The sequence below is a fragment of the Talpa europaea genome (genome assembly GCF_964194135.1).
Source record: "Talpa europaea genome assembly, chromosome: 6".
Taxonomy (NCBI): domain Eukaryota; kingdom Metazoa; phylum Chordata; class Mammalia; order Eulipotyphla; family Talpidae; genus Talpa; species Talpa europaea.
Genome location: NC_140072.1, coordinates 28,588,187 through 28,604,030, shown reverse-complemented (window position 1 = coordinate 28,604,030; position 15,844 = coordinate 28,588,187). Strand labels below are relative to the sequence as shown.

The 15,844-nt window shown below is 40.7% G+C and overlaps 1 protein-coding gene across 1 annotated transcript; it reads left to right on the top strand.

The window, feature by feature from the left end:
• Nucleotides 1–720: 720 nt before the first annotated feature.
• Nucleotides 721–15,464, top strand: CALM2 (calmodulin 2; the record flags this gene model as incomplete). Its single annotated transcript, XM_084234784.1, has 7 exons — nucleotides 721–1,083; nucleotides 1,234–1,254; nucleotides 7,261–7,291; nucleotides 13,917–14,060; nucleotides 14,152–14,258; nucleotides 14,593–14,728; nucleotides 15,436–15,464. 7 exons carry the CDS (start codon nucleotides 721–723, stop codon nucleotides 15,462–15,464), a joined length of 831 nt encoding a protein of 276 aa, XP_084090910.1.
• Nucleotides 15,465–15,844: the final 380 nt, after the last annotated feature.

Sequence of the window (15,844 nt, the reverse complement as noted above, 5' to 3'; positions counted from 1 at the left end):
TCCCTCAGCAGTCATACGGTTTCCATTTCCAAAGAGCTAACTTTTATTTATTTATTTATTTTTTAAAATCTATTGAAGCCCGAGAAATTCAAGACTCAAAGGGGCAAATTCATTATGGGAGTAGATGAGTGATCAGTGGGGTACCTATTACGTGCCAGGTAACTTGACATTTTATGTTAACTTTAATCTTTATGTAATTCTAAGCCTTAAACTTTTTCAAGATAGCTATTATTACCTCTATTTTTCAAAGAAACTTAAAGATGACTCCCAGATAGTCATCTAAGGTCATAAGAAATTGGCCCAGCCTAGGCGCACACCCACATCTGACTACAAACCAGAACCATATTATTCCACAAATCAAGGTTATTGGGAGGGACTGATTCCACAATCTCTGATACTGTGGGTTTTGAGCCACATTTTTCTGGTAAATAAATAACCCTTGGCAAGGAAGGCAAAGGGGGGAAGTATAAAAGGAAGGCCCTTTCAGATGGGTCCATCAAACAAGCAGCTGCTTTTGCCCTTACACACATTTTTATGGGTTTTGTGCAGGAGGGAAATGGAAACTGTGTGGCCTCCAGGAGGCCGAAATACGAGGCTGAGGAGCTGCGAGTGGGATAGGGGTTTTCCGGGGTCTTTCGCGGCCTTCTCTAACGGCTCACGGCGTTCTCGGCTACCCCTGCCCACGAGGGGCGGGAGGGCGTGCGCGTGCGGCGGGTGGGGATGGGTGAGGAGACGGGCTCCCCGGCCAGGCGCGGGGCAAACGTCTCTGCCGCCTGGCGCAGTTGCCAGGACAGCGCGGCCCGGGCAGCAACGGCGGCGGCCGCCGCAAGCCGAGTGACGCATTGCAGGTACGAACCAGCCAATGGGAGGCCGCCCCAACGATCCTCGGGGTCGAGTCACCACCGGTGCTCCTCCGCGTCTCAAAGTAGCGCCCCTCAGGCACAACTCCCCTGGCCTTTTAAAGGCTCGGCGGGGGAGCGAAACCCACCTAGGCCGTCTGTTCGACCACTTTTTCTTATCTCTTGCATCGCCGACCAGAGAACTGCGGAAAAACGGAGCTCGAGGAGAGTTTGCGGGCAGAGGGTTGGCCGGGACTCGTTTGTGATGTTCCGTTATCTGGCAGCGGCGGAGGGATCTGGCGGAGGGAGGTGTTTATGAGCGCGGGGGGCGGAGGAGGAGAATTAGTCCGTGCGGAGCGAGCGAGCTGAGTGGTCGTGTGTTCGCGTCTCGGAGACCGGTAGCGCCTGCAGCATGGTGAGTGCGTCGCTAGGCTGCCGGCGCCGGGCCCGCGGCGTGAGGCGAGGGGCGGGGGGAGAGGCTGGACCAGGCTGACTAAAGAAGGGGAGCTGGTCTCCCCGACGCGGTCAGAAGTGGTCTTGGCCGGCGGGATGGCGCGAAAGAGGCCGGGGGGCGCCCGCGGCGCTTGTGTCGCAGGTACTCCCCACCCCCCATTCTCCTCAGAGCGGTGTCCCCGGGCGGGCGGCGGCCGGGCGCCCGGTCCCCGGGGCTGCGAGGCTCCTCCCGAGCCCGCTGGACGGGGACGGACCCGAAGCGGGGCTCAGCCCGACTCGGGGAGGCGGGCGGGCGGGGAGCGGGCGCGCGGAGCCTCGGGCGGGCATCCCGAAAGGTCAAACGGGGGGTCGGATTCAAGCCCGGCGGACGGTTAGTGCGGGCGCCAGGAAGCGCCTTTGTCCGCTGGCGGCCGCCATGCGCCGAGCGGGCGGGCGGGAGCGCGCGGGCCCCGGGGCGAACGCCAGCGCCGCCGTTAGCCCGCATCCCCCGCGCGCCGGGCGGGGGGGTGCCGGGGGGCGCGCGAGCGGGCGCGGCGCGCTGTGTGGGCCGAGCCCGCGCGGCGCAGGGAGCGGCCGGGGGCGGGGCGGGCGCGGGGCCGGAGCCGCCGCCTGGCTCGGCTCGCGCCCCAGCTGCTGCGCTGGCCCCTGCGGGGCTGCGGGGCAATCGTGGCCCGCGGCTCTGCGGGGCCGGCCGGGGGCGGGCGGGGGGGAGGGCGGCCCCGACCGTTTCCCGTCCTCCTCCGGGGGGGTGCAGAAGGAAGCTCGGGGAAGCCTGGTCCTTGTACTCCTTCGGGGCCCTGGGGGCTTTTTCCAGGCTGGACATTGTCCAAGCGACATTGTCGTCGAAGGCAGCGAGCTCCGCGCCCGAGGTCAGGCACATCCTCCAGTGCGCATCGCGGTAGAGAAAACTGGGCTCCAGCGAGGGCCGGATAGGCGCTTCCTGGGCACCTATCGGAAGCCCGTACCGGTGGCCGCTGCTCCCGAAAGTCGGTCATACCCTCCTGTGACAAGCGGAAGGTACCTTTGAGAAAGGGCCACTGTCTGGATCCTGTTCTTGAGAACTCCCGTGCACGCCTAATGTTAGAGAACCACCCCACACATGGCCCTAGCGCCGCTCCGGCCCCGGAAGATAACTCGTATTTCCGCAGAGAGGTTGCCACATCGTCTCAGCGTGCGCTTCAGCTCATTTGTCCAGTAATGGCTGTCAGATACTGTAGTGATAGGCGAGTGTGTCTCAGAGCAGGAGATTTTTAAAAGCCTTTTCCTGTTGCTTGAAATTGGAACCCCTGGTTTTAAAAATACATTTATATCTAAACCTAACCAGGGCGATAATTTGCGATACTTAATTTCGCGCTTTCTTCCGCCAAGTGGTTATGGCGATGGGTGTGTCCAGGAGGCAAGGTGACATCTTACACAGGAGCTGGGGATCCTTGCCAACTGAAACCTCCAGCTTGTATGGGTGTGGGAGAGGAGTTCACCTTGGATAAAACGAGTGTTCGTTTATGTTTGATGTCCTCGTTCCATCTTGATGTTTTAAATTTATTTTATTCTGTATTTGATTGTGCTCGTTGAATTTGCTCTATTAGGTAATGCAAGATGTATGTTATAGGCAGGTAATCAACCTTTTAAGTTGTGGGAAAAAATTAAAAAATTTCTCAGTCTGATAATTGAGTCGAGAACTCGAATAGGTTTTCTTGGTGATGCAAAGAGTTTGTACTCCCGTGGCTTTTTAAGGCCTTGAAAAGCCTATTTTTTGGTAGTTAACTGTGCATCTTTGTTTGTGCTTTGGGAGTTTTCAGTTTGTGAAATTGACAGTCATTAATTTGTTAATTGTCCTGAGGTAACCGTAATTATAAGATCTGGACATATAAATTAGGACTTCTTCGGATCATGCTTAGCGAAATAAGTCAGAAAGAAAAAAAAATACCGGATGGTCTCACTCATAACAGGAATTTAGAAACCTAAATAAGAGACCAGGAAAAAGACTAATCAATGCAAAGTAATAATCGAATTCAACAAGCAGCTATAAACCAGAGACACACTATGGGGGGGGGGAGAGTATGGAGAGGCGGGGAGAGGCAGAACTAGAGTCAAAATAAGGGGGGGGGTGCAATTGTATGGGGAATGAACCAAAATGAAAAAGCATACATTGTACAAAGATGAAAAATGATGTAAGAAATACATAAAATATTTTTTAAAAAATAAATAAATTTAGTTGAATTTTCAAAAAAATTAGGACTTCAAGTTAAAGAATAAAAACTGATGTGGAATTAGATTGCTCACATATCTCTTGAATTTACAGATGGGGCATTACTTCAAAAAGATGAGATGAGTGATTATGATTAGATAAGTAAAAATGTGAAGAGGTGGAAAATTTTGTCACTTGGGTCTAAAACTGTAGACTGAGGAAATCATTTCGTGGTCTAGATTGCAGTAAATGATCAGACTAGACTTTAAAAACGTCTTCGTTTTTACGAATGTGTTCTAAAGGTTTCTCTTTTGGTCTGGGATGCTTTGTGATTTATTTAGTCAGTGCTGTTCTGTCAGAACTAAGATTTTTTTAACTACTGAGGTATTTTACAGAATGCTTTTGTTCCAGGTAAAACAAATACTTTTGAAATTGTAGGGGGAAAAGTTTACAAAGCCTTTGTGTTTAAGTAGCACTTGAAAGAAACAGGAATGCATGAACGGTAGAAGTTTGTGTTCCATTTCAAGCCTGTGGGCTTATACATTTATTCAGATTAAGAATTTCAGATTTTTTAATACTTTTCACTAAATAAACTCCAGAAGTAGCCCTTCTACTTGCTAATGCCAAGGAAAAGCTTAATAGGTCCATAATGCCTTTTCTTTAGATGACCCATGTAGTCTAGGGTTTCTTAATGTTTGCACACATCACCTGTGGTTCTCCTTAGTGCAGATGTAGTTCAGTAGGTCTGGGGTAGAATCTGAGAGCCTGCAACTTTCTCTGGACAAGAGCAGCAGAAAGAATAATATCAATTGTAGAAATAAAGTAGTAAGAGCTAGTCATCTCTCCAGTGGATTATTCTTCACTTTACTGAGATAAACACACATGCTAATGAACTTGAGTTTTCCCAAAAGTATAATTCTTCTAGTTCCTCTAAGAAAAATGGTACTCTCCTTAGAAATAAGAACAAGATTTATTTGCATGTGTTTGGAAAGGCTTGCAAATTAAAATGCTGAGTCTTATGTTCTTTCTTTTAGTAGGTTTTATCTGAATGTAGCTGCTGATAAGTAGCAAATGCAAAAAAATTTTTTTTGATAAATTTCTTAAAACATTTCAAGCAAAATCCAGAGTTTTTAGGCCATGTAAGCGTTCGTCTCCTGTGTGCATAGCTCATATGTGATCAGTTGGATTTCCTGAAAGTAGAGAGCTTGACAAGACAGTGAGGCCATTAAATAATGACTTTCAAGCAAATCTGGATCGTTTCCAGGTTTTCTTTTTAAACTAACGTTCTTTCCTAAGACCTTGTCAGCTCATAAAGATGAGCCTGCCCCAAATCCTTCCCCCACCCCCATGTTGAAAGAACATAGTCTACTGTTTCCCTTCCCCCATGTAGGTATCTTTTGCACAAACTGGAGTGCCTTCCAAACATTTAGCTTAACATTTTAATTTTTTTTGAAGATTTATTTATGCATACGAGAAAAGGGGGTACAGGCCAGAGGTGTGGGGAATGAGAGACTTCACCAGAGACAAAGTGGGGAGCAGAACAGGCAGATTGACTGAAATACACTGCTGAGGGGAGCAGAGGGTAAGTCAGGAGAGGTCTGCCGTGCCATGTAGGTCGCTCCCTGGCTGGGGATTGAACTTGTGCTGCAGTGGCTGCGGATAGCTTCATGGGTTGCGTCTTAACCCCTTGCGCCACTAGGGAGGCCCAACATTTTAATCTTAAACTGCTTTTATCTGCTACATTTGTCCCTGGGCTGCACCTGTGGTTTCGGTTTGTAGATATTCTTTCCCAGCTTAACTCAAAAAGTTAACATGGAAAGACCTAGGTTTGTTGTAAAGGGCTTGCTAGTGCCACGAATATGTTCCTTCTGTATGGAAATTAGGTTGATACGTAATATTGTAGGTCCTTTGCTTTAATTTATATTAATAATTATCACTGAATTCTTTGGGCTAACCTTTATATAACTTTTCACTTAATAACTCTTTAACGAAGGTGTTAATGCTGTGTATGTTGAGTAACATGTCCAAGGCCACACAGCTATTGGCAGAGCTGGTAGATTACTCAAAATAGCTTGCATTCACCCCATCATTCCATATTCCTTTTCCTTCAGAAATGATAGCAGGTCCTGCAAAGCATGGAATCAGGCTAGAAGTAAATCCTCTCTGTAGCCTCTGATAAAGTAAACATCGGTTAGTTAAATGGGTTTAATGGGGTTCTAAGTATTATTCCTGGAAAATGATTTTATACCAAGTATTTGGTGAAGGATTGGAATTTATTATGGTAAAGGTAGTTTTTTAATTTCATAAACTTAGACATTCGAAGCTAACTGTTGGCTCTACAATTAAATGACAGTGCATTTATTATCGTTACTACAATTTTTTTAAAAAATAGAAACAAATTGGGTTGCTTTGAGGTGGAATCAAAAGTGTTAAGCTGGGAAAGATAGTTGCTTTCTGGGTTCCTTCTCAAATTGTCTCACCCTGCCCTGTCCCCCATAGACTTGTGATGCTATCCTACATTAAGATGTTAACCCTTCTAGGGTTGTTTAAAAATAACTAGGTAGTTTATTCTTTTCATACTAGCTAATGAATGGATTAATCATAGTATGTTTGACTCCACCTGGATAGGAATATTAGCTGTGAGGCTATTTCTTGGCAGTGTTTCCCTGTACAACATAAGCTGTTGCTTCATGGGTCTGTGTTATACTAATAAGCAGTGAAATGGCTAAGGTGAAGGCCACCAAATAAGGAGCCTTGATAATTTTGCAAACATCTGTATGTATTGTGCACCAAACTTAAAACTTACATGCTCTGGGCATGTGCGATACCTTAGTGTTCAAACCTGACTCTATTAGTGACTAATTTTGTATTCCTACTCCCTCAAATTTAACCTGAGACTCTATACTCAGCTGTAAGATATGGAATACCATTTTAGGGTTATTGTGAAGATTTAAAAAAAGAATAACTTAGTAATTAGTTTTCAGCACATGCTTGGGTGTTTTTGTTTTTTTCTTTAACAAAAACAAGCAGCTCTTCATGTGCAGCTATCACAAACCTTAGCTTTACTTCAGGATTTGAGAAATACAGAGAACATGAGTGACTCGTTTAGTATATGATAAATAATGTAGTTAAAATGTTAAGAACCCTTGCTTCTGCAGTTGCCTGGCAGGTGAGGAGTAAAAACTAGTAATCTTCATGTTGCCCCAACCAGGGCAGCTGATTTTTCTCTTTTTAAAAGATGGGCGTTTTGCTTAGTTTTTGTTTGGTTTTTTTTGTAGGTTAAAAAAAATCACTTTAATGTCGAAATAGTTAACCATTTGTTAGGATAATTTAAAATGTAGTTAGTTCTTGCACATTATTTTTTGTTCAGTGGAGAGTTCAGATTATGGTTTGAATCTGCTATAGGAGGTAAGTGCAAATTTAGGTATCCTAACTTTGAAAAAGGAAACAAATCTTTGTTATAATGAATCCTTGCTTTACAAGAAAACTCCAGCTATCTACTATGCCAGCTTTGCCCCCCCCCCCATTCGTATGTCTGTTTTCTAAATTTGTATAAAATTTAGACTCTTCAAGTGTATACTGAGATGTCTTCACATCTCAAATTTGGGGTCAAAAAGACAGCTTTGAAAATAAGCCTGATGTGTACATTTTCTACCCACCTGTGTTTGTTGCTGGTGCTAAGGAATGTTGAACTGTAGTACCACATGAACCTTGAAGGTTTTAAAACCTGTTTCTGTAATTGCTAATCAGCATATTCTCATTTCTTTAATCTCTTTGTAGGCTGACCAACTGACTGAAGAGCAGATTGCAGGTGAGAAATTCTTTGCTAGATTCTATCTGTTGGATTTTATTATAAAGGTTTAATAGCCAGGCTTAAAGCAAGCTATTTGTATGAAAGAACTTTAATCTGTGAAGTGCTTGATAGCAAGTGGGTGTAATGCAATGTAAAATACTTATTGAACCTTTTTTGGCAAGTGAGCAGTAAACTTGCCTGTGAAAGATGTGTGAGTCTAACTGTAATTAAATACCTGTGTTTTTAAGCTATGTAAATTGCTTTGGAACATGGTGGTTTTTGTTAAAGAATATTTCTTACTCTAAAATATGAATCCTGGCCAACACTAACACTGCAAAACTCCAGATCAGTCTCCATTAAGAGAACAAAGTAGTAACTATTAGGTAACTTGAAATAAAGTATCAGAAAAGGAATGTTTGATTTTACCCCCCCCCCTTTTTTTTTTAAAGCATCCAGATGATGAGCAGTTGTTGGGAAATAAAGAGTAAACTCTTTTTTAATTTTTTTTTTTAAATGTATACAAGCACTGGGTACAGTCAGAAGCACAGGAGGGTGAGAGAATTCACCAGAGCCAGAGCAGGGAGCAGAACAGGCAGAAGGAACAAAGTACACTGCTGAGGGGAGCAGCGGGCACAGCAGGAGAGGTCTGCGTGCCATGTGGGACCCTCGCCCGGTGGCCAGGGATCGAACCGGTGCTGCAGAGGCTGCAGGCAGCTTCGCAGCCCAACGCTCAGCCGCTGCCCCACCAGGGGAGGCCCGGATTTTATCCTTTTTTAAAGTAGCTAATATTTTAACCTTAGAATTGCATTTCTCTGAAAAACTTAGATCCAAAAGTTAGCATTGTATTTTATGGATGTAGTAATTTTGAATTTTACCTTAAAAGCAGTGACAGCTGTTGAAATGAGCTTTCTTAATTCTTGTTCCCTTTGGTTTGCATTGGGAATATATGATGTTGCATAAAATCTGGTGTCATGTTGTCTTTGTACCATACCATTAAACATTAGTACTTTTTTATTTTATTCTAATACTTTGAATTGGCTGGTTAACATCAAAAAACAGGAAACTTGCTAAAGGGTTTTTTTTTCCCCCTTCCTAATAGCAATGTTGAAATAATTTTCAAAATATTCCTTTGCTTTCATTAGCAGCTTTCATTAACACAAAAATCATTTCATTTTTTTTTTTTTAGGATTTAGTTTATGCATTACAAGATTTGGAGTGTAGGCCAGAGTTGCAGGTGTGTGTGTGAGAGGATTCACCAGAGACAGAGTGGCAGCAGAACAGGCAGATCCACTGAAATACACTGCTGAGGGGAGCAGCAGACAAAACAGGAGAGGTCTGCTGCAGAGGTCTGCTATGCCATGTGGGTTAGCTCCCTGGTGGGGGAAATCAGATTCTTGCTGCAGTGCCTGGCCATAGCTTGGTGGTGCTGAGACTTAACCCTTGTGCCACCAGGGAGGTCCCTTACCCCACCCCAAATATCAGTTTTAACTGCCCAAATTTTCTCAATTTTCTCAATACTGGTGAAAAACTGAGAAGCCCATTGGGAATTGACTAGATAGCCTATTTAAAACAATTCTCCTCATACTCCCTGGACTCACAAATTTAGAAGAGACAAATGTTACCGATAAGACCATATAAAATAGAAAGCAGTTTTTACTTCTTACTGTGTGGATTTGACTTGGAATTTGCTTTCTCAGGTTGGTAAATTTGCATGCATTGAGTGTGTTGAAGTACTCAAGTTGGCAGAGCTTTGGAAATAACTCTTTTGGTCATTTATACTATGTTAAATATATCAATGCAAGTTATTCTGAAGTAGTTTTTTATGTCATGCCACCTTCAGGAACTTACTTGGACTATCTAATATTTCCACTCTTAACCTCTTAACACTTAGCTTCCTCTTTGCATTTTTCTGCCTTCCGTATTTCTAGTCGGGTGGTTGACTCTGCTACACATAACACATCATTTTAATATAAAAAATTTATTACTCAAGGAACTAATGTTGGTTTGCTTGTTGCCACCTTCCCAAACACAGAACTCTTTAAAAAATAGCTTGTGTCTGTTAAATATAAGAGGATCAATTCTCATGATCACTAGCATTGTTATAAAAAAAAAAACAAAAACCTTTGTGGTTCATCGGAACACTGTCTTAAAACAAATGTCTTTCCATTGACTTCCCGTCATGTAATTGAATTTGGGGGTGGGGGGGTCTGTTCTAGGTTCTGTTCTTTGCCTTTTCCTATGCTTTAAAGCTGATCCTTAGACCCCAGGTTTTTGGTTAACTTTTCGGAAAAAGGAGCCAAAATTTTGTTAATAAAATAAAAACCGAGATCTGGACTTTGTTTCCTCTTTTATCCCCAGTTCCTCCCACATCATATGGGTTGAATTATACGTCTTAGATGGATAAATTTCATTTTTAGAGAGGGTGTAACAAAAAGAACTCTCCCCTACCCCTAAGAATTAGTCTTCTCCCAAAATTCCTCCAAAATTTGGTATAATTCAATGTCTACCTTTGAGGTGAAGACAGATTTTCTTCTTTATTGGAATTGTTGCTAACCAATCTTAAAGTATAAGACCTACTTACTCTTGCAAAAAGAAAATGTTAACAAGCTTTACATAGAGAACAACATTGATTATTTGGGTACTTTTAAAGCTATTTTTATCTTCATATAATAGTCATTACTTTAGATTTATTTAGAAATTCTAACAGCAAATAACTTGGTATAGAAAATATGCTTTTTGTGTAGATATTACTAGAATTGTTAACATTACCTAGTCTTTAAAAGAGCAATCCAGAACCGTCCTAGGGTGATATCGCTACCAATACAACTTTGTCGGTGACTGCCATGATGTCATTAGTTGTTGGCATTTGATATTTAGAGGATTAATAGGAAAAACAAACAAATTTTTCTCTTAAGAAACTTGGCCTTAAGCCTTCATTAAACTTTCAAGGTTCTGTGTAGGGATAGTTGATTAAAAAAATTATTAATTCAGAATTGAGTAGAATAAATAAAAGTTGGTAAACAGGCATTTGATTTTTTCTTTTGTTACTGTTCTCTTGGTGTAACTTTTTTTTTTTTTTTTTTTTTTTTTTGGTGGGACCCTGGCCGGTGGCTGGGGATCAAACTGGTGCTGCAGAGGCTGCAGGCAGCCTCGCAACCCAGCACTCAACCGCTGCGCCACCAGGGGAGGCCCTTGGTGTAACCCATTTTAATAAAATTAGAAAAGTATGTAATTAGAAAAGGGTCCTGAGATTTGCTTATAAAGAGGAATACTTGCGTATCAGTGTGACTTTACTGTAAGTTTCAGTTTAGGTATTGCTAAAGGGATTTGAGGAGGTCCTGTTCAGTTATGTTGAAGGTAAATTTAAATTGAGGACCTGTTTGGTCACTAAGTATTTAGATTTATGTTTCAAGTCATTCTGGGAAATTACTGTTTACAATGACATGCTAATTTAAGTTGTGCTTTTGAGTATTATTTCAAGGGGTTTTTGACAGTTCTGGCTCTTTAGTTTCAAAAAATATTTTTTTCACTTATGCCAGCAAATAATTTAAGAGTTAGTAGATTTCTTGGAATTTGGAATATGTCTTACAGAATTTTGCTTTAAGTTAAATTTGTTTATTTTTTGAGGTAACATTGATATATGCGTATATGATTTACTCACACCTGTTTAGATGTATGTTACTGTATCTCACCCACTGCCAAAAAAAAAATTTATTGTTGCTAGTTATAATTGGGAATTTTTGCATGTAATGTTTGTTTTAAATAGTGACCATTAGCTAAATACTATAACTGAGAATGTTGAGCAAATACAAATTTCTGAATTTTCTTGTAGCCTAAGTTAAGGTGATAGGTTCTGTGTATTCAAGTCCTAATAGTTTACATATTTTTACATCCTGGAGGCTGGGGAGAACCTGAGTAAAAAAGTAGAAATGTCTTTATTAAATTCTGTAATTTGTAGGATTTTTTTAACTTTTTTTTTTTGTCATAAGCTTCTGTATCAGGTGTGAGTGCCTATGATAACAAGTAATGTTTAAACTGAATGAAACTAATATTTTATATTTTTTTTTGAGGCATGTTTTATTTATTTATTTGCTTGTTTGTTTGTTTTGTTTATACATGCACTGGGTACAGTCAGAAGCGCGGGAGGGTGAGAGAATTCACCAGAGCGGGGAGCAGAGCAGGCAGAAGGACCGAAGTACACTGCTGAGAGGAGCAGTGGGCGGCAGGAGAGGTCTGCGCGCCATGTGGGACCCTCCTCCGGTGGCCTGGGAGCAGCCGGGGATCGAACCGGTGCCGCAGAGGCCGAGGGCAGCTTCACAACCCAGCACTCAACCGCTGCGCCACCGGGGAGGCCCGAAACTAATATTTTAATAGAATGATCTGAAGTTTAGACAACTGATTGTTTTTTTAAGATTTATTTTTTATTTATGCATACAAGAACTGAGGTGTAGGCTAGAGGTGGCGGGTGGTGAAGGGATTCACCAGAGACAGAGCGGAGAACAGAACAGGCAGACTGAAATACACTGCTGAGGGGAGCAGCGGGCGAGACTGGAGAGGTCTGCCGAGCCATGTGGGTAGCTCCCTTGCTCTGGGGAGTGAATTCATGTTGCGGTGGCTGATCCAGGGAGACCCTCAATTGAAAGATTTTAAGTAGAAGAAAGTAATAGTAACATGGTGATTCAAAAAGATACGGATTCAATTAGTTGGTGTGGGTAATTTTAAGAATCCAGTAGGCCTGGACATTATAATATCCAGGTAAAAAGATGGGGTCATGAACCATAATATTGGTTGTAGAGATGAAAAAACTTCTCAGATAATATTTAAATAACAGTTCAACAAAGTTGGGATATTTGGGGAGGGGAGAGTTAGTTACATTTGTTTGCCTTTCTAGGGTTGATGTGGGGGTGGGGGGAGTAGAGAATTCATTTTCACTGTCATGCTTGAGGTCACCTGGGACGTGTCTTATAGGTAGTCAAAAATAAAGATGTTATGTTAATGAGAGAGATGAATATAAACTAAAGATATGGAGTCTTCTAAGTGAGCATAGATGAAGTGGCCAAGGAGAGGAAAAATGATTTCAAAAATTAAGGTAGGAGGTAAATTTAAAGTACTGTTGTAAAAGCCACAAATTTTTGAATTTAGGAAGTATTATCCCACTTAACAGAAATGAGAACATTAAGTTAACTTGTCCAAGATTATGCTACCAGTAAGTAGCAGAGCTAGGGTTTTGTTTAACCCAGGCATTCAATTTCCAAAGTCTTTCATTTTTATGCTTCATGTCTTCATATATTGAAACATCCTTGGTATATATGGCAACTAGCTTGTTACTGGTGAACTTGGCATTTTCAGATGATGAGTTGGAGCTGAAAGTGATTTTTATAGTGGATACACAGGCGAGATGAAATAGGTAAGGGTAGTGGTGCTTTCTAGATTTGGGGGAAGAAATGAGGGCAAGCGCAAGAAAATACAAGATTTTAGACTGAGACATGAAGATCAAAATCAATGGAAGAGTGAGTAGTTGAGTTTAGAAAAGAGAATGATGGATGAAAACTGCATTATGAATTGAAGCAGGGATAGACAGAATATATATTCTTGGACTGTAAGAGATGAGGCACACACCATGTCGTAAGTATGTGTCAGGTATACATTCATCTCAAATGTATGTAGGTATGTTGGGGGTTCTTAATGGCCCCTTGTGAACTTTGAAACTGCTTTTGTATTTCTTGCTAATAGTCTTAATATTTTTTTAGAAAATACCTTACTGGGAAAGTATGAGCTTTGTTTTTAGCACATTTATTTGATCTTGCACCATTAAATTTAATCTCTGGTTGAGTTTCTCTATCTGTAAAATAAATGGTGAGGCCAGGTATTCTGGACTGTTGTTCCAACAACTTCTCATGTAATCTAGTAGTGAGTGGAAAGTGACGTAATTTCACAAGATCTTAACGATCTTTCCACACATTTACAAGCTTGAAATTGTATAGTCTGTGGAAAGGTTGAAATTATCTTTGTTTGAAAAGAAAAGATACAACTAAAATTTACCATTTATGTCGTCATCACCCTGTTGTCAAATTATTTGGTAATAGTCCCTGCTAGAAAAGGAAACTAGTCTATTCCATGTTCTGCAATTTAAAATTTTTTTAAAATGTAGTGTGTAGCTAGATATTGTATATTGAGGATTACTCTAGATATACAGTATAGTCACTCTGTAGAAATATATATCTTACTTTTCTGAGTGTAGTATAGATGTGTAATTTTGAATTGAACTCAACTACTCTTCCACATAAGCAGCTTCAACACAGAATACATAAACCAGACGCCTGGAACTTTGTTTACTTTTTCAACCCAGAATAGTCACTTTTTTTCTGCTCTAGGTATTGGAGTTGCCTGTCAGGTTTTTGATGAAAAAATTGCCCTTTGTAGAGCAATATAAATAAACAGTGGTATGATAGAAGAGTTTTTAAGTATTACTTGGTTTTCCTACTTAATCCTTCAGGATCAGAATCCCGTTCACAGGTGCTATCTCCATATATATCTATCTTTGCTTTGAGTTGGGTAACATTTTAGGAGTTATTTTTTGTGTGTATATGTGTGTGTGCGCACTTAATTAACCTGTGCCTTTGGATTGTGGTCTTTCAAACAGAATTCAAAGAAGCTTTTTCACTATTTGACAAGGATGGTGATGGAACTATAACAACAAAGGAATTGGGAACTGTGATGAGGTCACTTGGGCAGAATCCCACAGAAGCCGAGTTACAGGACATGATTAATGAAGTAGATGCTGATGGTCAGTCTTTAATAAGGGGACTGGGTGGGGGAGGGAGTTGTAGTGCCATTGAAATTGTCTTACAATGTTTCAACTAAACAAACCATTTCAGGTAATGGCACAATTGACTTCCCGGAATTTCTGACAATGATGGCAAGGAAAATGAAAGACACAGATAGTGAAGAAGAAATTAGAGAAGCATTCCGTGTGTTTGATAAGGTATACATTCACAGACTGGATTTGCTAAGTTTTATTTTGAGGATGAGATGAAGATAATGGAACTTCTTGTTTTTTGAAACTGGTTTTTCTGATGATTTACCAATTATATCAGTAAAAAATTTTAAGAATTCATAATAAATTGAGATTACTCCCATTAGTTTCCTTGTAAAGAAGTACTATTTCTTGAAACTAATAGTAATTTTTATATAAGACATCCTGCTTGCATTTTAGTTACTTGATTTATGTAAGTATTTGTAGAGTCTCTTTACTTTGTATAGCTTTTAAAGTATGCTTCTTGTGTGAAGTTTGACATCTCACTAAATTTTTGTTCTAGGATGGCAATGGATATATTAGTGCAGCAGAGCTTCGCCATGTGATGACAAACCTTGGTGAGAAGTTAACAGATGAAGAGGTTGATGAAATGATCAGGGAAGCAGATATTGATGGTGATGGTCAAGTAAACTATGAAGGTAAGTCTTTCATTCTCACTTATATTATGCTTTAAGTTATTAGGTACTTGTTATCTGATAGGTCAAAATTAGTGACTTCCTTTACCCTTTCTTCTCCCCCCATGAAGATAGTAAAATACCTATATTTACTAACCTTTTGCAGTTCAGAGTGTTATCTGCAGACTAGGCAACCTCACAGTTACCTGAGACTATTAAAATCTATGAACTGTCAGGTCCTGCTCTCTGTCCTGAGACACAGTTTTAACAGCATACCTAGGAATAATTTCTTAAGCACATTAAAGTTTGAGGAGCCACACCACGCCAAACTATGCTGAACCAGTAATTGTGGAACAATTTGAAAAGCTTCAAAGTTATTTCAAGGTCTCAGAATGAAATTAAAGCTGATTCTTTCCCTCTGTTGGATCCTTTTTCCTCAATTGGCTTTAGTCTGCAAACTGTTTATATATGTTTCAATTCAAAAGTATTACATGATACTAATCTTAAAATGCTTTTTATGTATAATAGCTTATCTTAAGCATTACATTTGCTTTATTCATGAATCCTAAATAATTTTGAAATTTTTAAGCTTGTTTTTCCAAACTGTACTTTCTGATAATTTTGAAGACTGAAAGGGGAATATGGACAGAGTGCTCAGTGATTGGATAAATGTGTGATTGGTTTTGTCAGTCTTTTGCCATTGACTCAACGTTTATGTACTTCTTTTTCAGAGTTTGTACAAATGATGACAGCAAAGTGAAGAAATTGTACAGAATGTGTTAAATTTCTTGTACAAAATTGTTTATTTGCCTTTTCTTTGTTTGTAACTTATCTGTAAAAGGTTCTCCCTACTGTCAAAAAAAATATGCATGTATAGTAATTAGGACTTCATTCCTCCATGTTTTCTTCCCTTATCTTATTGTCATTGTCCTGAAACCTTATTTTAGAAAATTGATCAAGTAACATGTTGCATGTGGCTTACTCTGGATATATCTAAGCCCTTCTGCACATCTAAACTTAGATGGAGTTGGTCAAATGAGGGAACATCTGGGTTATGCCTTTTTTTTTTAAGTAGTTTTCTTTAGGAACTGTCAGCATGTTGTTGTTGAAGTGTGGAGTTGTAACTCTGCGTGGACTATG